General features: G+C 45.7%; 1 protein-coding gene across 3 annotated transcripts in view; it reads right to left on the bottom strand.

The window, feature by feature from the left end:
• The window catches only part of LOC117346081 (neural proliferation differentiation and control protein 1-like), a 45,783-nt gene extending 20,889 nt beyond the window's left edge, over positions 1 to 24,894 (bottom strand). For 2 of the 3 annotated variants that reach the window (XM_033915391.1, XM_033915392.1), the window contains exon 1: positions 3,771 to 3,862. In XM_033915391.1, the coding sequence (XP_033771282.1) occupies positions 3,771 to 3,861 (91 nt within the window). In that variant the 5' untranslated portion in view covers position 3,862. Of the gene's footprint in view, positions 1 to 3,770; positions 3,863 to 24,838 lie in introns of those variants that run through there. The other variant, XM_033915393.1, reaches the window with a different exon arrangement.
• Between the last annotated feature and the right edge of the window lie 866 nt (positions 24,895 to 25,760).

Here is a 25,760-nt window from a genome sequence, read left to right as displayed (position 1 = left end):
CTAATTGTAACACCATTTTTTCCATTCATTTTTCATATATACACACACACAATATAATCGTATTAACAACACATAATGGTTAACCACACAATTAAAATACACAAAGCACACTGTATGCTTTTCAACATTCATTCCTACTAGAACACAGATAACCCCATGCAAATACAGGACCAAAACCTAAAAGTAATAATATACACAAACAAACCCTAAGATGCAACTCTGCATGCAGTACAACCCCAGAGGAAAAGAAACAAATACATTTTTTCCTGAACAGACAGCAGATGTAAATCAATCACTAAATTCAAAAATAAAATAATTCCCCCTATTGTTGTTGTCTCCCTCCCTCCATGCTGTGCCTTGCTTTCTGGCCTGCTCCTGCCTGGCCATTTTATGCTGCCCCCTGGTGTTATCTTTGGGCCGGCTCCCTCTTCCTCAGTGCTGCAGTGCACAAAGCTGTGGGCAGAGGCTCCTCGCGCGTCCCGTGCCTCATCTGGAAGCCTTCCCTCTGACGTTGCGATGTCAGAAAGGCTTCCAGTTCAGGCGCAGGACACACGTAGGAGCCTCTGCCCACGGCTTTGTGCACTGCAACACTGAAGAAGAGGGAGCCGGCCCGAAGAGAACGCCTCATCGATCACACCAATGGACTGGCAGCTGACGAACACTGTCTCGGGCCCGATGCATGTGCCGGCCCTGCAGACCGGCAGGAAATTTCTGCGGACTGGTACCGGTCCACAGACCAGTAGTTGAAGAACACTGGTCTAGTCGGTTCTTATCAGTTCAATGTTTCCCCCTTTTTAAATTGTAAAATGCTTAGAATTTATGATTAGCGTTTTATCAAAATTTTAATAAACTTGAAACTTGACTTGGCGTTAACTGTTGGGGCCTAATTGTAGGTGCATCAGTGCTGACTTATGCTAGTATCCTACAAAGGAATCTTGGCACCCAGATACTGTGATAGAATTGATACTAAGGACATGGTTTTTTTTATTTAATATATCGCCCTTCCTTATACAATAACAGAGCGGTTCACAAAAATTTATAAAACATACCATAAAATTACACTAAAATTAAATTAAATTGAAATTAAAAAAAAAAAAAGAATAAAAATATTGCAGGGAACAGTGCTAGTAAATCCGAACCATATCAGAACCGTCCAAGTGAATAGAGAAGGCCTGTTCAAAGCGGTGCGTTTTTAATAAAAGTTCTAAATCTTAGATATGTTGGTTCCACACATATTAAAGATGGGAAGACAATTCCAAAGACATGGAGAAAGACAGAAAAACGCTCTCTGTCTAATAAGTTCATAGTGAACTAAATGTGGAGAAGGAATATGGAGACGTTGATCATTCAAGTAGAAGAATAGAGATGGATAAGTAATGAAAGACATGAAGGAGTATTGCGATGTATTGATTTAAAAGAAGAATTTTAAATTTTATACGAAACTTAATAGGAAGCCAGTGATATTGAAGATACAAAGGAGTAAGATGATCATAGCGTGATGCATTAGGAAGTAAACGAATTGCATGGCATTTTTGCACCCCTGTTTTGGTGCCAATTTATAGAATTACCATCAAGGACACTGAGGAAGCTCAAATTACATTGAACAATGTGTTTATTTTATTTTTTTCACCTTTATATCCCGCATATCTGTATGATCTAAGCAGGTATTTAAAAAAAAAAAAAAACCCAAACAAACATAATTATCAAATAAACCAAAAACAATACAACAAATACATCAGAAAAAAAACAACAAAATGCAGTGTGATACCAACATCGTACTCGAGGCATTTCATCTCATACACTTTATTATTTTAAAAAACTTGGCTGAACAAATAGGTCTTTAATTGTTTCCTGAAAAAAAAGACTAAGATGTGTCTTGTCTTAGTTTGAGGGGTCCGAAGGTCCATCAAGACCGGTATCCTGTTTCCAACAGTGGCCAACCCAAGTCCCACCAATAAAAGTCATGCAAGAATGGTCTTCCTCTTGGTCAGGGGTGGGCCTCCTCGGTCCTTGAGCACCTCAACTTGGTTGAGTTTTCAGGATTTTCCCCATGAATAATCAAGAGATCTATGGATGGAGGTAATACAGGCAAATAATGTAGATCTCATGCATATTCATTGGAGAAATCCTGAAAACCTGACCGAAGATCAAGGTTGCCTATCCCTAGAAGGACTTGATGAAAGGAAGGGATGTCCAGTGGGCACTTTTCTTAAGATCTCAGTGATCTAGATCATTGGTTCCCAACCCTGTCCTGGAGGACCACCAGCCAGTTGGGTTTTCGGGATAGCCCTAATGTACATATGCATGAGAAAGATTTCTATATAATGGAGGTGACAGGCATGCAGATCTGCCCCATGCATATTCATTAGGGCTATTCAGAGAACCTGAGTGGCTGGTGGTCCTCCAGGACAGAGTTGAAAACCACTGATCTAGATGGTTGATACACTTTATGGTCTATAGAAATGCTCAAAGGAACATCATTGTGAAGAGCTTTAAAAACTAATAATAATAATTTTAAATGTATTTCACAGGCTGTCAGAAGCCAGAGGAGAAATGTGCTCCAATTAAACATGCAGTGGAATTGTCAGCAATATCTCACATCTAGTGGCATTTGAGGGAAACCACAAAATGATATGTTGCAATAGTCTACCTGGATCTTAACCAAACCTTGCATAACCCAACGAAAGTTATCAGGGACCAAAAGATTTTTTTTTAATTGTATAATTAACCTAATTTAAATAAAAGATGGCTTTTATGACAGCAGAAATTTGAGCTTAAAACGATGAAAAATCCTGATATATTAGTGACTTCCTGCAGGGGGAGATCGTTACCCCAAAAGCCAGAGATGGAATCCTAGACCGAGACAGGCACAGATTTCCTCTTCCTTCAGAGGAAGGGGGAGAGGTTGGGGACATTTGGAAGATTTTGCTAGCAGAGGCTGTTGCAGGTCCAAAGTATGAAGGAACTGAAAATTGGGCAGTTATCGGAGAGTTGTATGATGGGAGATTTTAAGCTAACAGCTGGATTCGGAGTTAGGAAGGAATTTTCATCAACAGCCAAATTGGCAATAGACACTAGGTGTCCTTTTGCCATCCCCTGGATTTAGAGAGGGCTCTGCTGAGGTCCCCACAGAATTGGGAGCTTCAATCTGATGAACTCAAGTGCACCGGACACAACACACACACACACACATGTGCCTCTGCCTCTCCCCCTCCCCCCCCCCCCCTACTCTTCAAACCTTATCACCTCTACATCATACTGGAATAAAGAAGCTGTACCCAGAGGAAACCTTCAGTTTTTCTGGAGATTATTATTATTATTATTATTATTATTAGGTTCTTATATCCCGCCATACCCAAAGAGTTCTAGGCGGTTTACATTCGTTACATTAGGATCCGGTCTGAGCCCGGATTTACAAAAATTTCTGGGTTAGGATGTCGTGAGAGCCTCCGGGAATAAGACAAAGCATCACATTACGCTATTATGCCTCGAGACTGACACACTTAGACCAATGCACACAGAGACACCGTACACACAATATAGCATGCCTAGATATTACACACACATACAACATATATGATTACGGAATACATGTGGGGAATGCATCTGCCCCAAACATTGCTGACAGAGACTACATACAAACAAGCATAAATATGCTTATTGTACACACAGCCAGAGAGAGTAGGGGGAACTCTTCTCCTTTTGGCCAAGGCCAGATCTCACCTTCCCCCCCTAAAAAAAAAAAGCTCCTTCCCTCAATCCATTCTTACCTGTGGGGGCAGCAGCAGCCTCCAGGGACAGCAGGGGCAATAGAAAGAGACAGAGGATAAACCTGTACTGCTTCCAACACTCAGCCTGCATCTCCTCCTAAGTCCCAGGATCTGTGGTGGTGGGGAGGGGAGGGTGGCTGTTCTTGAATCCCACTGCTGCTCCCTTCTCTCCACCCCACCTGCTCGGTTCTCAGGCTCTCTCAGGGCTCTGGGTGGCTGAATCCTGTTGGTCTCTCTCTCTTTGATGTCTGACTGCCTTTTCTTTATGAATGAAGATTGCAGAGAAGGGAGGGGGACAGAGGAGAGCAGACTGTGGGAGGGTTGTGTATGTATGTGTGTGTGTGCAGTGTGTAATTACAGTCTATCAGTCAGATGCAAAACTGCAAGACGGGGAGAGATGAAGGGAGGGAATCCTCTGATTTGGGGGCTGCCTACATTTTCTGTTTTGTTTTGGGGTTCATTTGTTTCTCTGCAGTTCTGTGTCTGCTCTGAGCATATTTATGCATGTCCTTTCTCCATGTATATATAATCTGTGTATTCTTCTTTGTACCTATGTGTGTTGGTTGAATGAGTAACAATGTCCTATCCCTCCCCCGCTAATTAATCACTTGCAATGCTGATGCATCTGCTGCCTCGGGTGCATGGCAAAGTGGGGGAAGAAGATATTAGATCTTGTGACCCAGGTTCTGAATCCATTTTGCTATCCTCTTCCGCTGTGTGACAGCCTAGCGCCGGGATCACAGGGTTATGACCCCTAGACATCCAGATTCTAATCCCACCGCTGCCACAATCTCTTACTGTGTGATGGCCTAATGCTGAAATTCCAGAGCAGTGATAGCTTCAGACCCATGGTCCGATTCCATCACTGCCATCAACCCTCTCTCGGTGACATATCTAGCTTTATGTCCCTCTAAAGACACACATATACATACCGTAATACACAGAAGCATCGTTGCGCATAAAGATACATCAGAAGCACACTGATATACACTCTAAAATCGCTGTCACGCACACCTAGACACAACCCCAGAGCCAGTTTTCAGTGGGGTTCCCATGGCGCAAAGCCTCCATTTGTCTAGAATGGACAAGTATGTGTGAGAGGACGGGGTGGGGGTGGGTTGTTTGTGTTCTTGTGAAAACTCAATGAGGTTATTTCGCAGGAGCTAATGGACTCCCTCAAAACACAGACCAACCAGTTCCCGAGGGAAGGGGGGCAGAGAGGAAAGGGGAGATCTAGAGGTAGAGAAATGAAAGAGGAATATCGGGAAAGAGGAAGGAATATAGAAATGGGTAATATGGAAGATGGAGTCAAAAGAATGTGTGAGAGAGAGAGATGAAAGAGTGAGAAGAGTAAAAGCGATAGAAAAGGAGTACGAATGAAACAGAGAAAATACAAAGCTATGTGGGAGAGGGAGGGCATGAGTTACATTACATTACATTAATGACTTCTTTTCCGCCCGTACCTTGCAGTTCTAGGCGGATTACAAAAGAGACTAACTGGACATTTCCAGGAAAAATACAATTTAGGAATTTTGGATTTCAAAAAAAAAAACATAACTGGACATTTCCATGGGAATGAAATGTAGGGAGTTGGTTACATTTCCAGTAGATTTGTAATTTAAGGAGTTGTTTACATGGTTGGGTATTTGGAGAAACTGCTTGTGATTCTGGGTTTTGATAAGAATAAGAAATTACTTACCTGTAACGTAGGTTCTCCGTGGACAGCAGGATAGTCAGCCACATATGGGTGTTGTCCCAACAGCTCCCAATTTGCAGATAAGCTCTCCAATAGCTCAGAGAGATTTTTTTTTTTTTCTCTGAGCACGTGCAGTGCCCGGGCCCCACTGGGCATGCCCGAGCTCTACCCATTTCCCCCTGCTTCCCCCTAATCCCCAGTCTTTAGTTTCCGCCCGTTTCCATCGGTCGGATTTTTCCACAGCTCTCCATCACCATTTTGTCTACAATCGTTACTTTTTCTACTTACCATCTTGAAGATGCCAGAAACATCTAAGAAATGTCCGGGCTGCAGGAAAAGGATGAGTACACTGGATCCTCACGATCTGTGCGTTTGCTGCTTGGGCCCAGTGCACGAGGAACAGTGTTGCTTGCACTGTGCTCGCCTGTCAATCACGGGCACGCAAGCTAAGGAAGAGGGCACTGAGAGACTTCTTGAAGAGAAGTGAGGCCCGAGAATCTTCTTCCAGCAGCCATCCTCATCGGAATGCTTACCATGTGCCTGCTTGTATCCGCACGCACGTAAGCCAGCCCTCCTGGAACTGTGCCCACCTGTTCTCATGAGCACTCCAGTTGAGGAAGAAGGCGCTGAGAAACACGCAAGCTGACCCCTGCTTACCTTGTGCCCGCTTGTACCCGCACACACGTAAGCCAGCCCTCCTGGAACTGTGCCCACCAAAACAAATTATTAAATAATAAAGATATGTTGTTAATACAGGGTTTTTTTCTTGAACCAAATGCATGGAATTTGTTCATAGTGCTATGTTTAATATCATTTCTTATACCGCCTTCACCATATTACAGACCTCAGCGGTTTACATTCCAAGTTACATTAAATAGCTAAGAAAAATCGATTCCCAAAGAGAGATGAAGATAAAAAAACAAGTGTACTGTAGATAAAGACAATGAAACTACATCAAGGTACAGCTAAGAAGCAGCAAACAAAAGAAAGATCAAAATTTGGCCATCCCACAAAAGAAAGGTATAATCAAGCAAATCAAATCCCATTCAGTCTCCACAGTCTCATCCCAATTGGTTGCCCAATGCTTGTAAACTTCCACTGGCAGCTCTCAGCTGGGTTCCCATCCATCTGCTGCACACCGGAGGCTGAGGAGGGAGGAGAGAAGGCAAGACATATTACCAGTCCATTGCTGGCGGTCCCAAGCCACACGGACTCCAGTTGCAGGGGAACAGCGCCCGATGACCAATGGCTCAGCTGAAACCAGAGCTCTGCTGCTATGGTCTTTTTTCAGTTTCCTCGCCGCCGATTTCCTGCCCCTGGGAGGGCTCCTCACCCTCCTGCCGCTTCCCGTTCAATTTGAAAGCGCCCAAAGTCTGCATCAGGCTGCCTCCATCCACCAGACTCTTGACGGTTAGCTGCTATTCTCCACCTTGTAGCGGGCTGCCGCCAGAGCCCCACCACTGCGCTCCTCTGAAGGTCCGATGCCTTGCGCACTTTTCCACCGCTACCCCAGGTTTCGCTGCCTTTTTCCTGGCTGCGCCTGGAGCATGAGGCTGCACAGAGGCGGAGGCGGATGCTGGAGTGGTTTCGGCCATGCTCTGCTATGCCCCATCAAGCAGCAATCCCCCGACGTCGCCAGTGGGCCCCAGCACATCAACCAGGCCCCGGCAGACAGGTGCATGATCCCACGAAGACGATCAAAGACCAGGCCTTTAGGTTAATGGACTGTTATGCTGTGATACGCATTGACATCAGCTCATGCACAGATGCCCTGCGGACGCAGCCCCAAGCTCAGGGAAGGAGACGTAAGGTTTGTGGGGTGGGGCTGGGGACAGAACAGGGCGCAGCTGGGGTTGGAATGGGGCAGGACTGGGAGGTGTAATGGGGTGGGACCAGGTATCCTCTTTTTTTAAAACGTACATCTGGTAACCGTATGTCTTGGTACCCTCCCACTGTCAGTGAGCTGCTGGAATGGTGGGGATAGCAACTCCCCCCCCAACCTTGATTTTACATAGAATGTAAATGCAAATCATTCCCATGTAAACAGAAATAAAATAAAACCAAAAGGAAAATAAAAATTATACCTCTTTTGTTGGGCTAAGGATATTTTTTTTGACAAGCATGAAAAGCATTTTATTGAGAGTCTTCAGCATAAGCATCACCTCCCACTCCAAAAAATTGCTTTGCCCCCCCCCCCCCCAGAGCCGGACAGTTCTAGAACTGGGTCATATGGTAGCTCCTTCTTAGAAGGGCTTGGTCCCACAATTCAATCCTGCAGTCTGTTGCCAGGCTCCATGTCTACGGAGGCCTGCGCAGTTCAAACATCATCTGTGGCAACCCATAATGCTCTCCAGAAGACCCCTACATCCATTTCCTACCAATGTATGGTGAGAAAGGAAAAAAAAAATTAAATCCCTATCATCTATTTTGAAAAGAAAAGAAAGATATGATAAGGCGAGGCCTTGTTCAGTCATTGCCATAGCAACCATGGGTAGATGAATGCCAACGTTTCTGAGTGTTGAACAAATAGCAGGTCACAGCCAAATCTGCATTGCCTTAGTAATGGGATACACTGCACCAAGAGACCCCTATGAAACTGAAACATGGAGACTGACATGTCTCTTTTCACCCCACTGCTAGGGGAGAGATGGAGAGTGCAAGTGAGACAGGAAAGAAGTGAGTCAGAGGCATAAAGAGATAGAAAATGACTCACTTTAACCTCACATGCACAAAATCAATGACAGAGCTGGGGATTGGAATCGAATCAGAGGAGGACACTGGCCTGGCGAGGGTAGGAGGCATCCAGGGAGGTGGCGCCCCCTCCCCCTGCGTCCTCTTCGATCCCAGCTCCTTCCGCCTCCCACACCACACACTCTCTCCCTTCCCCCCAGTACCTTTTTAAATCTTTGCCAGCATAGAAACATAGAAATAGACGGCAGATAAGGGCCACGGCCCATCCAGTCTGCCCACCCTAATATCCCTCCCCTACCTTTACTCTGTGAATAGATCCCACGTGTCGATCCCATTTGGCCTTAAAATCAGGCACGCTGCTGGCCTCAATGACCTGACGTGGAAGACTATTCCAGCGATCAACCACTCTTTCAGTGAAAAAGAATTTCCTGGTGTCACCGCGCAGTTTCCCGCCCCTGATTTTCCACGGATGCCCCCTTGTTGCCGTGAGACCCTTGAAAAAGAAGATATCTTCTTCCACCTCGATGCGGCCCATGAGATACTTGAACGTCTCGATCATGTCTCCCCTCTCTCTGCGTTCCTCGAGTGAGTAGAGCTGTAACTTCTCTAGCCGTTCCTCGTACGGGAGATCCTTGAGTCCTGAGACCATCCGGGTGGCCATTCTCTGGACCGACTCTAGTCTCAGCACATCCTTACGGTAATGCGGCCTCCAGAATTGCACACAGTACTCCAGGTGTGGTCTCACCATGGATCTATACAAAGGCATAATGACTTCGGTCTTACGGCTGACGAAACCCCTGCGTATGCAACCTAAGATTTGTCTTGCCTTGGATGAAGCTTGCTCCATTTGATTGGCAGCCTTCATGTCCTCACTGACGATCACCCCTAAGTCTCGTTCTGCTACAGTTCTTGTTAGGATCTCGCCATTAAGGGTATAAGTCTTGCATGGATTTTGGCTGCCCAGGTGCATGACTTTGCATTTTTTGGCATTGAAGCTGAGTTGCCAGGACCTAGACCAGCGCTCCAGTAGGAGTAGGTCGTGCATCATGTTGTCGGGCATTGGATTTTTGTCCGTTGTGCTTTCGCCCACTACATTGCTTCGTTTGGCGTCATCGGCGAATAATGTTATTTTACCTTGGAGCCCTTCTGCCAAGTCTTATAAAGATGTTGAATAGGATCAGGCCCAAGACCGAGCCCTGCGGCACTCCACTGATCACCTCCATCATTTTGGAGGGGGTGCCGTTCACCACTACCCTCTGAAGCCTACCTCCAAGCCAGTTCCCCACCCATTTCGTCAATGTGTCGCCCAATCCTATAGAACTCATCTTGCTCAGCATGAACAGCTTCTCTGGCCTGCTGCTCACACCGGCATTAGCTTTCCCTCTGATGTCACTTCTTGGCCCCATAAACATGAACTGAATTCAGAGGGGAGCCAGGCCGGCTCGAGCACGTTATCCGGCCTGCTGCTCGCACTGGCGAAGATTTAGAGAGGTACAGGGTGAGGATGGGAGGTTGCAAGTGTGGGGGGAGGGAAGGAGGGAGTGAGCGTGGTGTGGGGGGGAGGGAGGGCTCAAGTGTGGGGGAGAGGGAAGCAGAGGTGCCAATGCTCCTATCAAAATGGTGCCTGGGGTAGTCCACCTCTCCCCCTCCCCCCCCCCCCGGAGAAGGACAAAGGGATTCTCACCCCATGTAAAGCATTACAAATGATTCAAAATGCGGCGGCGAAGCTGATTTGTGGGGTTAAGAAATTTGACCACATAACACTATGGTTGAAGAAACTGCACCAGTTACCTGTGCGATCAGGCATTATTTTCAAAACTTTAAAGTTGATGTTCAAAGTCAGTTACCATGGGACTCCTTGGTATCTGTCAGAAAGCATGGCAATCTATCGACCACTCAGAACCTTACGTTTGTCTTTGATGGACTTCTCAAAAATGCATTATGGGAGCACAAGAACTTCGGCAATTTCCATCGTGGGAGTAACGCCGTGGAACAAATGAAGTGGACCACTGAGGGCTTTATCTGATATTCAGAGGTTTAAAAAAATTCTTAAAACTACACTATTTCTGGAAGCTTTTCAATAAATGATATGTTGTTTAATGCTGGTTTTAAGAGGAATGATTCTATGGGGATTTATGAAATCTTGGTTTTAAGATCTCATTATTCATTTGTATTTTAAGATATGTGTGTAAGTCGTGTTTGTTTGATTTTATGAATGTTATTTTTGTAATGGCGCTTAGGAATAGGCGGTTGACAATTTTTTTAAAATAAATATACACATATAAAGAGATAACGACAGAACCGGGACAGCCACTGCTTGCCCTGGATTGGCAGCATAGAATGTTGCTACTATTTGGGAAAACCAAAAAAAACCCAACTCTGTGGAGTGACGATGTTCCTAAATGGACTTTATTTGAAAGTGTCAAAGTTCCAAAGGTACACTGGAATCATCCACATAAAATAATTCCATCCACATAAAAATAAATCATCCACATAAGAGCCTTAAAGGACCTAGTCCGCTAGGGATACAGGACCCAACACGGTCCGCGTTTCGACAAGAAGTCTTCTTCAGGGGTCCCTAGGGATCCTATAAAGGTGAGTACGTGTCTCACTTCTGGCTCACCACACAATTGTTTCCCACGTACTCACCTTTATAGGACCCCCAGGGACCCCTGAAGAAGACTTTGTCAAAACGCGGACCGTGTTGGGACCTGTATCCCTAGTGGACTAGGTCCTTTAAGGCTCTTATGTGGATGATTTATTTTTATGTGGTTGAAATAATTGATGTGGATGATTTCAGTGTACCTTTGGAACTTTGACACTTTCAAATAAAGTCCATTTAGGAACATCGTCACTCCACAGATTTTTTTTGGTTTTCTCTAGATTTTCTTCTTTCTGGATATTTTGGGGTCAATTCCTTTTGTTTTTTTGCTTGCTACTATTTGGGATTCTGCCAGGTACTTGTGACCTGGATTAGCCACCGTTGGAAACAGGATACCGGGCTAAGATGCACCACTGGTCTGACCCGGTATGGCTGTTCTTAGAACTGAGGGTCGTGGAGGCAAAGGCACTCACCCCATGTTCACATATAAAGAGACAGTGACAAGAGCCAGGAATTAGAACTGAGGCACACGGAAGCAAAGCAACTCACCCCAAGGACACATACATACACAGAGAGGCAGCGACGGAGCCGAGGATTAGAACTGAGATGCATGGAAGCGAAGGTAGGATTACCAGACATTTAGATTTCCCCGAAAATGTCCTCCTTTTGAGGCAGGGGCATCTGTGCGGACGCAACACATTGTGACATCATTACGTTATATCCACGCATGAGCGAATGCCGTCTCGGGGTGGGGGCTGGTGGCGGAACAGGGCGTGACAGTAGCAGAACTGGGCGGTCCATCTGGGTCTGGATTATCCCAAAGGAAAATCTGGTAACCCTAGGCAAAGGGACTTACCCCAAGGACACACAGAGAGCCAGTGATACAGCTGGGGATTAGAACTAGAGAATGACACGGTGACAAAATTCATCACCGTCCCCGTCCCCGCGGATAACCGCGGGAAACCATCTTCATGTCATTCTTTAAGTAGAGAGGGAAGAATCAGAGTATGAATGGCCGCAAGCTTTGCTTTGAAGAATGCTGGTGTAGAAGGACTGAGGTTGAAACAGACACTACAGAATGACAGTCTCTGGTATCCAGAGCAGATATTGTGATGTCATAATGCCTCATTCCACCAGTGCCTAAGAGCCAATCACATCAGTGATGTCACAATGGCTTCATTATCCTTGGCTCCCATAAGAATCAGAGTATGAATGGCCACAACCACTGGCCCTCAAGCTTTGCTTTGAAGAATGCTGGTGTAGAAGGACTGAGGTTGAAACAGACACTACAGAATGACAGTCTCTGGTATCCAGAGCAGATATTGTGATGTCATAATGCCTCATTCCACCAGTGCCTAAGAGCCAATCACATCAGTGATGTCACAATGGCTTCATTATCCTTGGCTCCCATAAGAATCAGAGTATGAATGGCCACAACCACTGACCCTCAAGCTTTGCTTTGAAGAATGCTGGTGTAGAAGGACTGAGGTTGAAACAGACACTACAGAATGACAGTCTCTGGTATCCAGAGCAGATATTGTGATGTCATAATGCCTCATTCCACCAGTGCCTAAGAGCCAATCACATCAGTGATGTCACAATGGCTTCATTATCCTTGGCTCCCATAAGAATCAGAGTATGAATGGCCACAACCACTGACCCGCAAGCTTTGCTTTGAAGAATGCTGGAGTAGAAGGACCGAGGTTGAAATAGACACTAGAAAATGACATGGGATTATTTCCCGCGGTTATCCGCGGGGACGGGAATGGTGATGAATTTTGTCACCGTGTCATTCTCTAATTAGAACTGAGGCATAAGGGCAATAAAGGGATTCTCCCCCACATGGACATGTAGAGAGACAGTAACAAAGCCAAAGATTAGGAGGGACTCAGGCACACAGAGATAAAGAAACTGGCTGAAAGGTCACAGCGACACGCAGTCATGACAAAGGCCCCCTCCCCCCACGCAATCAGTGACAGAGCCAGGATTTGCCCCCGAGTTCACACCTAGAGAGACAATGACAAAGTGGAAGATTAAAACCCAAGAACAATGAATTAAAGTGACTCTTCCCCAAGATCACACAGAGCCTGGGATTTGAACTAAACCCATGGAAAAGCAGGCTTTTTTTTTTTTTTTCCAATGTCTCGTTCTGTACCTTTAGAGATCTGCATCTACTCTCAGAGCATCAGCGTTAGACAGGTCCTGGAGAGCATGTGAGCTACACTGATGAATCTCAGTGTTAGCAAGTGTCAGCGACATTAGTATCAGACATTAGAATCAGAAAATAATATTAAATATTGAACTAAGGCCAGTACTGGGCAGACTTGCACGGTCTGTGTCTGTATATGGCCGTTTGGTGGGGGATGGGCTGGGGAGGGCTTCAATGGCTGGGAGGGTGTAGATGGGCTGGAGTAAGTCTTAACAGAGATTTCGGCAGTTGGAACCCAAGCACAGTACAGGGTAAAGCGCTGGATTCTTGCCCAGAAATTGCTAAGAAGAAAAAAATTAAAAAATTTAAATTGAATCAGGTTGGGCAGACTGGATGGACCATTTGAGTCTTTATCTGCCATCATCTACTATGTTAGTAACTAGGTCTCTCTGCTGCAGTTTAGAAACTCAATTTATTTCCCTGGGCCTCAGCTCATTCAAGCTTCTTCTTTTTTTTTTTTTTTATTAGAACAAGAACATTAAATTAATATTTCATGTGCAAACATACAAAGGTCAGTATTATTTATGGAGAATTACAATAAAATTATATTTTTAATCTATCTGGAGATAGCAAGAGGGAATAGTAATGCAGTCTGTGCTTTACATTAAAAGGAGATTAAGGATTCTCTGCTGTTTCATATAGTCCAAGAGGGGTGGCCAGACAGGTTTGGCCCCTAGTACTTGACACTCTAAGCCACACAAGGCCCGTGGGCCGAATCTGGCCCACCTGGTCTTTTTATGTGGCCTGCAGCAATGCTCCTGAACTTCTCCTTCTCACAGCCCAGCGTGTCTTCCTTCCCGTGCCGGTCTGATGTCGCTGTCACGCTGGAAAGTCTGATGGCAGCAATTTGGCGGTGCTGTCCATGGCTCCCATTCCTGCTTTCCGTCTGCCATGGTCCATCCAGGTGGAAACAGGAAGTTGCGCGTCATTGGAGACAGACCGCGGCAGGCGAAAAGCAGGAGGGGGAGCCACGTACAACATTGCTGAATTACCAAGGTTGGAAGATTTTTCAGCTTGGCAGCGACATGGGACCGGCGTGGGAGGGAACACATGCTGGGCTGTGAGGAAATAGAGAAAAAGGGAGAGAGGTTGGACCTGGGGTGGTGTGGAGGAAGAGGGAAAAAGATACTTGAAGGGAGAACCGTTGGGAAGAGAAAGGGAGAAATGGTGGACCTGGGGAAGGGAGGGAGGCAGGCAGACAGGGGGAGAGATGGGATGGGGGCAGTTGGGAAGAGAAAGGGAGAGAAGATATTTATTTATTTAAGTATTTATATGCCACTTATAGCCTAAGTGGTTTACATTCAGGTACTCAAGCATTTTTCCCTGTCTGTCCTGGTGGGCTCACACTCTATCTAATGTACCTGGGGCAATGGGGGATTAAGTGACTTGCCCAGGGTCACAAGGAGCAGCATGGGATTTGAACCCACAACCTAAGGGTACTGAGGCAGTAACTCTAACTACTGTGGAAGGGAGGGAGAAATGTTAGTGGGTGGAAGGGAGAGAGTGGGGGTGGAAGGGAGAGAGTGATACAGCATCTTTTTTTTTCCCCCTTCCATCTCATTGTTCAGCATCAAGGAGGGAGGGAAGAAGAGCAACAGAAAAGAGAGGGAGCAAAATGTTGGACCAAGAGGAGAAAGAAGAAAAGATAGAAGGAAACAGGAGGCTGGGAAAGGAGTGAGATGGGAAATGGGAGAGCTACAGAAAAAGAGAAGATGGAAAGTTGATAGGTAGCTGAAAATTTAAAAAGAAGAGAAGGATGAGAAAGAGAGCGAGATTTGAGTTGACAGAGTCAGAAAATAAAAAAGGAGAAAAGTTGAAAGGGAAAAATCAATATGTTGGAGACAGGGACTGGAGCAAGAGAGAAGAGGAGAAAAAAAAAATGGACAGCAGACACTGGAAAGAGAATGAGAAGATAGACAAAATCAGAAAGAGAAACTGGGACCAAAAGCAAAATGACCAGACAACAAAAGGTAGAAAAAATAATTTTATTTTCTATTTTGTGATTTCAATATGTCAGATTTGAAATGTGTATCCTGTCAGAGCTGTTAGCAAGCGTGAACTAGGACCTAAAAGAGAGAGGAACTGTCCTGTCCTGATCACCTAACCCTTCTCTCCCTTATACTTCCTTTCTTTTTTTTTCCTAGTCTTTTACTACTAATAGAAACATAGAGACATGATGGCAGATAAAGGCCAAATGGCCCATCCGCAGCATCCACTATCTTCTCCTCTCCCTATTGGTTAAGGCTCTTTACACCCGCATTGTGATATCATAGAACTTTATGGTCATAAACAAAAAGAGAGACATTTCCAACTCTTTACAGCATTATTCTCCCAATCAATAACCCCCTTTCAATTCCCTCTACCCCTTCCTTGCCCCCTATCTAGCAGTGCCTGTCCTGATCACCTAGCCCAGGGGTCTGCAACCTTTAAGACATAAAGAGCCACTTGGACCCGTTTTCGAAAAGAAAAAAAAACTTGGAGCCGCAAAACCATTATAAAACAAATCTAACACTGCATATATTGTTTCTTATCTTAATGTTTAGATGCTGATTGGTCCGGCGGCACGGTGGGGCGGGGCCGCCGGACCAATCAGCAAGCAAGGCTTTCATCTGTGTACGTGCTGAGCTCACTGCTCAGCATGGCTATTTCCCGCCGCGACGCCGGACTTGTAAGCTGCATGCCTGCATCGCCAGAATTTAGGTAGGCTGTTTTCATCCCCGTGGGAGTCCCGTGGGCCAGGGGGGGAACCCACGGGATCCCCGCGATCCCCGTTCCCGTGCAGACCTCTATCACACGTCATCCTCCGCGCCTCCCATTCTTCAGGAGCGCGCCGCAGCCACTGAAAGACTCCGGCCCGCGTGACACACTACCGGAGCCGCGGCAAAGGTGAAAAAGAGCCGCATGCGGCTCTGGAGCCGCGGGTTGCCGACCCCCGACCTACCCCTTCTCCCCCCTTATACTTCCTGTGTGCAATTCTGGAGGCCATATTACCGTAAAGATGTGCTGAGAGCAGAGTCGGTTCAGCGGATGGCCACCAGGATGGTCTCGGGGCTCAAGGATCTCTCTTACGAAGAAAGGCTGAACAAATTGCGACTCTACTCTCTCGAGGAACGCAGAGAGAGGGGAGACATGATTGAGACGTTCAAATATATTACCGGGCGTATCGAAGTGGAAGAAGATATTTTCCTACTCCAGGGACCCTCAGCCACAAGAGGGCATCCGCTTAAACTCAGGGGCGGGAAATTTCAAATTTCATGGTGACACCAGAAAGTATTTCTTCACTGAAAGAGTAGTTGAACATTGGAACAAGCTTCCGATACAGGTGATCGAGGCCAACAGCGTGCCAGATTTTAAGAGTAAATGGGATGCCCATGTGGGATCCCTGAGAGGGTGAATGGAGCGGGGGCTCTAGAGCAGACTTAGGGAGTGGGTCTGAGGAGTGGGCAGACTTGATGGGCTATAGCCCTTATCTGCCGTCATTTTTCTATGTTTCTATGTTTCCTTTCTTTTTTTTCTAGTCTTTTACTACTAATAGAAACATGGCGGCAGATAAAGGCCAAATGGCCCATCCAGTCTGCCCGTCCACAGTAACCATTATCTCTTCCTCTCTCTAAAAGATCCCACATGCCTATCCCGGGCTTACTTGAATTCAGGCGCAGTCTCTGTCTCCACCACCTCTTCCGGGAGACTGTTCCACCCTTATAATTGCTGTAGTGCTGCTAGACTTTTATACAGCACTGAACATTCAATACGTTCAACAGAGTTTGCAATCTAATGAAAACAGACAAATAGGGGCTTGGGATTTTCTCACACAGGGAATGATAACACAGATATTACATGACATTAGTGACTTTTTTTCTGCCTTTACCTTGCAGTTACAAAAGAGGTAAGCTGGGCATTACCAGGAGAGTTATAGGGTAAGGTACTAATTTCAGGACTAGAGATAAATTACGGTACTGCGCTAATTTGTCCTGACAATTTTTCTGAATCGCAGGTTTTTCTTTTATTTCCCTGAGGAGGGTTTTTGTATTCAGGTGTTGTTATCAGTAAGTTGGAGAGGTAGCTTGAGTTGCTAGTAGAGAATGACACGGTGACAAAATTCATCACCGTCCCCGTCCCCGCGGTTAACCGCGGGAAACCATCTTCATGTCATTCTTTAAGGAGAGAGGGAAGAATCGGAGTATGAATGACCACAACCACTGACCCGCAAGCTTTGCTTTGAAGAATGCTGGTGTAGAAGGACCAAGGTTGAAACAGACACTACAGAATGACAGTCTCTGGTATCCAGAGCAGATATTGTGATGTCATAATGCCTCATTCCACCAGTGCCTAAGAGCCAATCACATCAGTGATGTCACAATGGTTTCATTATCCTTGGCTCACATAAGAATCAGAGTATGAATGGCCACAACCACTGACCCGCAAGCTTTGCTTTGAAGAATGCTGGCGTAGAAGGACCGAGGTTGAAACAGACACTACAGAATGACAGTCTCTGGTATCCAGAGCAGATATTGTGATGTCATAATGCCTCATTCCACCAGTGCCTAAGAGCCAATCACATCAGTGATGTCACAATGGCTTCATTATCCTTGGCTCACATAAGAATCAGAGTATGAATGGCCACAACCACTGACCCGCAAGCTTTGCTTTGAAGAATGCTGGAGTAGAAGGACCGAGGTTGAAATAGACACTAGAAAATGACATGGGATTATTTCCCGCGGTTATCCGCGGGGACGGGGACGGTGATGAATTTTGTCACCGTGTCATTCTGACATTTCCCTTTGAAAGTGCCTGCGGAAATTTGCTCCTGCTATTTCGGCGGCAGCTTCAGTCAGCAAAAAAAACAACCACAACACGCTTTGTTTTGAAGAATGCTGGTGTAGAAGGACTGAGGTTGAAACAGACACTACAGAATGACAGTCTCTGGTATCCAGAGCAGATGTTGTGATGTCATAATGCCTCATTCCACCAGTGCCTAAGAGCCAATCACATCAGTGATGTCACAATGGCTTCATTATCCTTGGCTCACATAAGAATCAGAGTATGAATGGCCACAACCACTGACCCGCAAGCTTTGCTTTGAAGAATGCTGGTGTAGAAGGACTGAGGTTGAAACAGACACTAGAGAATGACAGTCTCTGGTATCCAGAGCAGATATTGTGATGTCATGTCTCATTCCACCAATAAAAGCCAAGCTTATCAGTGATGTCACAATGGCTTCATTGTTATATACTTGGCTCAGATAAGAATCAGAGTATGAATGGCCACAACCACTGACCCGCAAGCTTTGCTTTGAAGAATGCTGGTGTAGAAGGACTGAGGTTGAAACAGATACTAGAAAATGACATGGGATTATTTCCCGCGGTTATCCGCGGGAACGGGAACGGTGATGAATTTTGTCACCGTGTCATTCTCTAGTTGCTAGCTCTTTACAAGGGAGTGGGAGTTAGGAGTTAAAAGCAGAAAGAGTGGGCTACAGCTGCATTCGCCCTCCAGCGCAGGCCAAATCTACCTTAAAAGATTCAGGAATGGTTTTATAACTGCACACTCTCCTCCCTGGGTCCCCCTGCAGTGTAGGGACTGTTTAGGTGAAATGTACACTTCTGCAGCCAACTTCCTGTTAACTCGCGTAAAGTCCAAACCGTAGCCCCGCCCCCCAGGCCTGCCCAGTTTCACCCAGCCCCACTCTGTTATGCCCAAGTCCTGCCCCCCTCAACCTGTTCTCGTGACCACATCGGCAGGACATCTGTGCATGCCGTGGATACAACACAATGACATCAAGCACATGATGTCACCACATCGCAACCCTGCATGCACAGATGCCCTCCTGACACAGTTCCAAAGTGCAGGGTTTTGAAAAGCCGTCTGGACGCCCAGACATGTCCTCTAAAAAGAGGACGTCCAGGAAAATCCGGACACCCGGTAACCCTACTGTTAACTAATACTGCTATTTATTATTTCTGTAGCGTTCCCAGATGTACGCAGCGCTCGAAAGAACTTACAATCTATGACAGACACACAGGACAAAAAGGGTGAATTAATGGTTCTAGGTCAGTAGCCACCTGGACAGTATTCATTGGACAGTTCCCACCCACCGATTGCCACCTGGAAAACTGCCACTTAGGTCAATTCCCAGCCATAATGGACAATTCCCCTCCATGACCAGGCATATACCCAATAATACAAAAACCACCCATTCCACACAAAATAAAAACCTCACCCAACTCTAACACTCGGAGTCTCCCCCCTAACACCGTGACAACGGTGTCAGGTCAAAAGCGCGCCGGGACAAAGGCGCAAGCAGACAATTGAGTGCAGTGTGGAGGTGCGCGCCGGCAAAAATTACTGTTTTTAGGGCTCCAACGGGGGGGCGTGGGGGGGAACCCCCCCCCACTTTACTTAATAGAGATCGCGCCGCATTGTGGGGGCGTTGTGGTGGGTTTGGGGGGTTGTAACCCCCCAAATTTTACTGAAAACTTCACTTTTTCCCTGTTTTTAGGGAAAAAGTTAAGTTTACAGTAAAATGTGGAGGGTTACAACCCCCCACACTCCCCACAACGCCCCCACAACGCGGCGCGATCTCTATTAAGTAAAGTGGGGGGTTCCCCCCCCACGCCCCCCCGTTGGAGCCCTAAAAACAGTAATTTTCTTCGGCGTGCGCCTCCGTCTTGCGCACAGTTGTCGACGCGCGCCTTTGTCTTTCGCGGGGTTGTCTATGAACCGTGACAAACAATGCAAGCATAATAAATGTGGAGACCTATCTAAAAGATCAAGGACCTTCTTTAGAAAGTCAACAAAATCTCTCATCGGAAAATTAAACCACTTTGTTCACGCCAATCTTGGTCTTGCATCGCTTTGGACTTTCCCTCTGGGTTCAAGGAATGCATTATGCAGAGGACCAAAGAAAGATATATATATAGTCCATAGAAATGAAGTCTGCTGGAATGCATCCTGTAATTAAAAAAAAAAAAAGATTTTCTACATATTTAGCAATCAGAAACATCATACAGAAATAGGTGGCCATAGAGCGAGCAGATGGCAACACATGCATTGCCATAGCAACCTCAGAGAATGCGGCATATCTACGATATCATATGAAGTGAGGCCGACAAAGTAATGATGAGCAGAGGGCCAGCCACCACACTGTACATTCCACACTGAGGAAAAAATAGGAAAAGGAGCAACTGGCGATGCCACGTCAATCCAAATTGGTTTATTTGTTTATGTACCACTGATGGGCAATGGGGGATTAAGTAACTTGCCCAGGGTCACAGGGAGCAGCGTGGGATTTGAATCCACAACTTCTTCAGACATGAATCCCCGTCAACCTCTTTCTAGAAAGACCAACTTCTGCCCCCACAGATTCTGTTGTATTTCACCATGCCATTCTTTAACAAAATAAGATGATTTCTTTGCTAGTTGCGGTCCTTAACCCTTTCAGGACCATAAGGATCGTAGGCCAATTTTTGTGGTTTTGACGACATTTTTATGGTAAAAAGGGCTTGCAGATGCCAAAAAATTGATTTTTTTTGTGAAATATCATTATTTTTATTTAAAAAAAATCACACTTCTGGCTTATGGACAGTGTGGCAAGTGAATCTTCTCGTCAATCTGGCAACGACGCTAATGAACGAATGTCGGAACCAGTTTGTTTACATAAAGGCAGTATCATATGGAATCCGTACATATCAAATTTAGAACTGTAGACTATCCCAATCAAAATTGATAGGATTTTAAAGTTATGGGACAAATATGTCCCTTGGTCCTGAAAGGGTTAAAATCAGCTTTCTGGCAGGGTGAGGGGGGGGGTGTCCTGTTTTCTAATGAGATGCAACGATGAATCTCGCTGCAGGTTTCCATTGACTGACCACTTGAAACAGGAAGGTCGGAAGATAATAATTTCAGCATTTTAGCAGGCATATTAACGATGTAAATTGAATTAGACGGCCTGTAATGCCCAAGACTTTATCTTATTCCTTATTCTGTCTTCATAACATGTTCACTTGCATTATTAGACAGTCAGCTAAACCAACCGTCCAACATCCACAAGGAAGACTCTGTATTCTTTATTATTATTATTTCAACTGTTTATTTCAAGAAAAAGCCAAACTATAACTTACTGCAGGCAGCGGCTGGAACTCAGAAAGTCGTTCTGATGATATTCTGCCTCCAGCTCCACCTTGTTCCGCCCCCCCCCCGCCGAACCTCCTGTCTCCTTCCCCGAGGTCTGGAGGCCCTCTGAGCATGCGCGGACGTTGATGCGATGATGTCACGTGCATTTTAGAGGACTGTCCGGATGCCCAGAGGGATTTCCAAAACACATCATACACATGCGCGTGATGTCATCGTGTTGATGTTCGTGCATGCGCAGATGTGGTCCCGAGCCAGGGGAGATTTGTGTGGAGGCAGGGTGGGGGTGGAACGGTGCAGAGCTGGAAGCAGAATGGGTTAGGGCTGGGGGGTGCGGAACCAAGTGACCTTTTATTTCATAGAGGAAATCTGGCAACCGTAATTCTGGGACCTCATTGATTCATTCAATTTTCTATACCGCTCTTATAAGGGAGCTCAGAACAGTTTACAAGAATGTATTCAGGTACTCAAGCATTTTTTATGGCAATCAGGGTATCACATACTCGTCTCATAGTGTCTAGGCTACTTTCCGATTTGTCTTACTGCTTGACTTCATCCTTTGAACAATAAACTAAAGCAAAAAAGTCAATGGCTTAAAGAAAATATGTTGGCCTTGAATGTATCAAAATCCTCAGTAATGTTTTTCCCATGGAAAAAGGATCTTTAATTTACATCGCAAATACTCTTAGATAAAACCCCACCACAAATAGTAAGAGCTATTTGCTATCTGCTATCTATTCCTTCATTAAAAATTATTAATACGAGGAGACAATTTATTTTTTCATGTACAGCACCGCAGATTTGGAACGCCCTCCCTATTTTTTTACGGGAGGAGAAAGAGTTTGGAAAATTTAAAGCCGAGTTAAAAACCTTCCTTTTTAAAGATGCCTTTACAATATAATTTTTTTATTGGAGTATTATATTTTACTTCGTTATACCTGTGTTACCTATTTCCCTTTTGTATTTTCCCTCAATGTTTTATCTTTACTTTATGAATTGTATTTCATCCCTCTTTACCCTATGTTTAGTAATGTTAAAATTAAGAGCAATTTACCATTATTTAAGTATTTGTACGTATTGTATTGTTTTCTAATAATTGTAAATTTTATAGTGTACATCGCTTAGAATGTTTGATTAAGCGATTAATCAAGTCACCTAATAAACTTGAAACTTGAACTTGAAACTATGAAAATATTGGGAGTAATACTAGATCAGGAACTTCCATATCACGATCAGATCAGTTCAGTGGTAAAGAACCGTTTCTATAAGTCACGCCTTATTAGATCTTTATCAAAAGTCTTAAAACCAGAAGCTCTCAACATCCTTTAATTATCTCTAGTTGATGGCTTCTGCAACCGAGGGCGTTATTTGGATTTTATAATATAGCCTCGCCCAAACCCAGGGGAATGTCAGCATTTATCTCCAGAGCCCTTTTGATGGGAAAAAAAAGCCATCCTCACCAACTGGCTCTCCCGTGATCCCCCGTCATATGCACAATGGAGATCCCTAATGATAGTGCACGCAACACTGGAGAGACACTTGGCTCGGGTCGCAAATTTTGTCAGGTGTGGGAGCACTTTTGGCAGGACCTCACACCGCGTGCTCGCAGTAGACTTTTGAATCTTTAAGATTTTATTCCCACTCTCAGCTGTTGGACTGGCCATGGATTCTTGGGGAGGGGAGGGGAGGGGGGGGGATGGGAGGGGAACTGATTATATTGTTGAAAATGTTATTTCCTGAATGGTACTACTGTTTGTATTTGCTTCTTACTGCTGGAATAATAAAAATCATTTAAACATAATTATCTCTAGTCTTGATTATTGTAATATGTTATATCATGGTATAACACAGAAAGAAATGAGAAGGCTACAAACTATACAAAACAAAGCAATAAAAATTATTACTAATTCAAAAAAAAAAAATATGACCACGTAACACTACCTTTTGAACCTGGGCGTGGCAGCCTATTAAAAATGGACAGATATGTGGTGGAATGGGCATACATGAAAAATAAAATAGCCATTATATTTTCCTCCCATTGCTCTAGCACCACACTCAGAGAAGACAAAATCTGTCTTGTGTGTATTTATTGTTTGTATCACCTTCACATGAGTTACCTGTACATATTATGCATATATTTGGGCTTTTTAGGGTTTACACTGTGCATTTCTTCTTTATCTTAATGCATTTAATTCTAGGTTACTAGGCCCGGCACTTCTGGGTATAGGGAAAGTAAGCTTGAGGTTCTCTTATTTTAGGGACATTTAGGGATTTTTGATATGCCTCACATATCTACTATAGCAAATCATTCAACTGACCCACATTGGTAACAAAATTCATGGAGGATGATCAAAATAAAGTTTATAAAAATACTCAGAGATGTGGAACTCTGTAGGGAAGGCTTGAATGCCTCCCTTGGGTGAAGAGTTCACCTTCCAGGCATTGTGGTTTTATAAAAACTTTGATCACTCACTCCACAGAATATTGCTTGATTCAGTCTCAAAAAAACTTTCATAATAAAGATTTTTAACGTATTTGAGAGTCACTGTGTGTTGTACTATGTGCTGAAATAACACTTAGCTTAAGCAGGACTTGGGGGTCCCAACATGGCCTGTCATTCTTTAGTGTCTATCTTCAATGTAAGGCTTGAGGGTCTGATTCTTCCCTCTCTCTCCTTAAAGAATGACATGGGGTTGCTTTCCCACGGTTATCCACAGGGACAGGAACAGTGATGAATTCTATCTCTTTGTAGCCAGCCCTTACTTAAAAAAAACAACAACAACAAAAAAACAACTTTCATCCCAGAGCAGAGTGGAATTCACAGGCCCCCTATTCTACCTGTTGAAATCAGTGCTGCAGGTTCCTTAATGCATCAGGCTAAAGTTGGCAGAAATCCAGGACTGGCCTAAAATCTTTCCCTGGAACTGGCTAACTTGGAAGCTCTGGCTGCCTCATCAGCAGCTGCCAAAATAATTGGTTGGGTGCAGCGATGCCAAGTTACCCAGTTCCAAGCTTTAGCTTTTGGAACAGTCCTGGTTTTGAACTTACTTCCCAGAGCAGTATGGGATTTGTAGTGCCTGATCCTGCCCATTGCACTCAGTGCTATAATTCCCATCATGGACCCGGATGGGTTGGTCAGAAACCCAGGAGTGTCCTTAAATCTCCAGCCTAGAACTGGGTAACTTGGCATCTCTGTAGGGGCTGATTTTGGTGTTCCCGCCACACAGGCTGCATGAACCTTGTTAGGACCCTGTGAGGAGGCAAAACTAGGATGTACAAGCAGCGGTGTGGCGAGGGTGAGAGGTGCCCCTCCCCCGCCTTCTTCTCCGCCTCCCCCCAATCTTTCCATGCGTGAGGGCCCCTTCCCCTGTACCTCTTTAACATTCGCAGCACGAGCTGCAACCCCAACCTTCTGCTCGTGCCAGTGTCGGGTCTTCCTCTGATGTCACTTCTTAGGCGCAGGACCAGGAAGTGGCGCGAGAGGAAGAGCCAACGCTGGCACGAGCAGCAGGCTGGGGTTGTTGCTTGCACCGCGAATGTTAAAGAGGTACAGGAAGGGAAGGGGTGCACGTGCAGTAGTAGGGTCAGGGAAGGAGCGAGGAGGGATGGGTGCCAGTGCCCCTACCAAGACGGCGCTTGGGGTGGACCGTTCCCCCCCCTTCCTACGTCACTGTGTACAAGATCCAAACTTAGACTGATTCAGAGCTGCCAAGTTTCCCATTCCAAGAGGGTAGGGTTACCAGTGTTCTTCAACCGCCGGTCCACGGTGCGATCGATGCGGCGTTATCTTCGAGCCAGCTCCCTCTTCCTGATTCAGTGCACAAAGCCATGGGCAGTGGCTCCTACGGGCATCCTGCACCTGAACCGGAAGCCTTCTCTCTAACGTTGCAACGTCAGAGGGAAGGCTTCCAGATGAGGCACGGGACGTGCAAGGTGCAATTAGTACTATTAAGGGGGCGGGGTCTGGGGGTGGAGATTGGATAGAGATGGGCGGGGTCTGGCCCAGTGTTCTTCAACCGCCTTTCTGCCGGTCCCTAGGTGTAAAACGGTTGAAAACCACTGATCTAAGCGGTTTTCACAATCAGGTACTCAAGCTTTTTCCCGGGGGGGGGGGGGGTTGGAGTCCATAATTCCATCCGGGTCCCATAAGGCAACCGGAGGGCGGTTGGGCACAAACTGCGGACTGGCTCCCCTCCTGGCATGGCTATCTCGGCAGCTTCCCCGTCCTCGCCTTTAAGACCAGCTGCCGTCTCGAATGTCTCCCTCGCCTGCCGCCCCCCTCCCGGCCGCTAGGGGGGGAAGCCGGAGCTGCGGGCTGGCTGGCGCCCACGGGAGATGCCTTAGCCGGGTTTTCGAAGGCAGCGAGGGCCGAGGGGTTTTGCTCGGCTCTTCCTTTCCAGCTGATCGCTTGGAGCCCGGGCCGGCGGCCGAAGGTAAAAGACGGATCCGATCGGACTCTCCCAGCTGCGTGGCCTAGCGAGGATGCGTTTTAGTGCCTTAGATGTCCTTTTCCCCCGGTCCCCCATGCGTGCTGAGGTCAAACATGGCGGCTTCCTGCTTCCCTTTGCATTGGGGCTTATTTATGTATAAGTCGGTCCTCGAGGGCCGCAATCCAGTCGGGTTTTCAAGATTTCCCCAATGAATATGCATGAGATCTATGCG

Source organism: Geotrypetes seraphini, chromosome 12 (genome assembly GCF_902459505.1).
Source record: "Geotrypetes seraphini chromosome 12, aGeoSer1.1, whole genome shotgun sequence".
Lineage (NCBI taxonomy): Eukaryota > Metazoa > Chordata > Amphibia > Gymnophiona > Dermophiidae > Geotrypetes > Geotrypetes seraphini.
The sequence above is the reverse complement of the archived record's forward strand: the minus strand, read 5'-3'. Positions and strand labels throughout refer to the sequence as shown.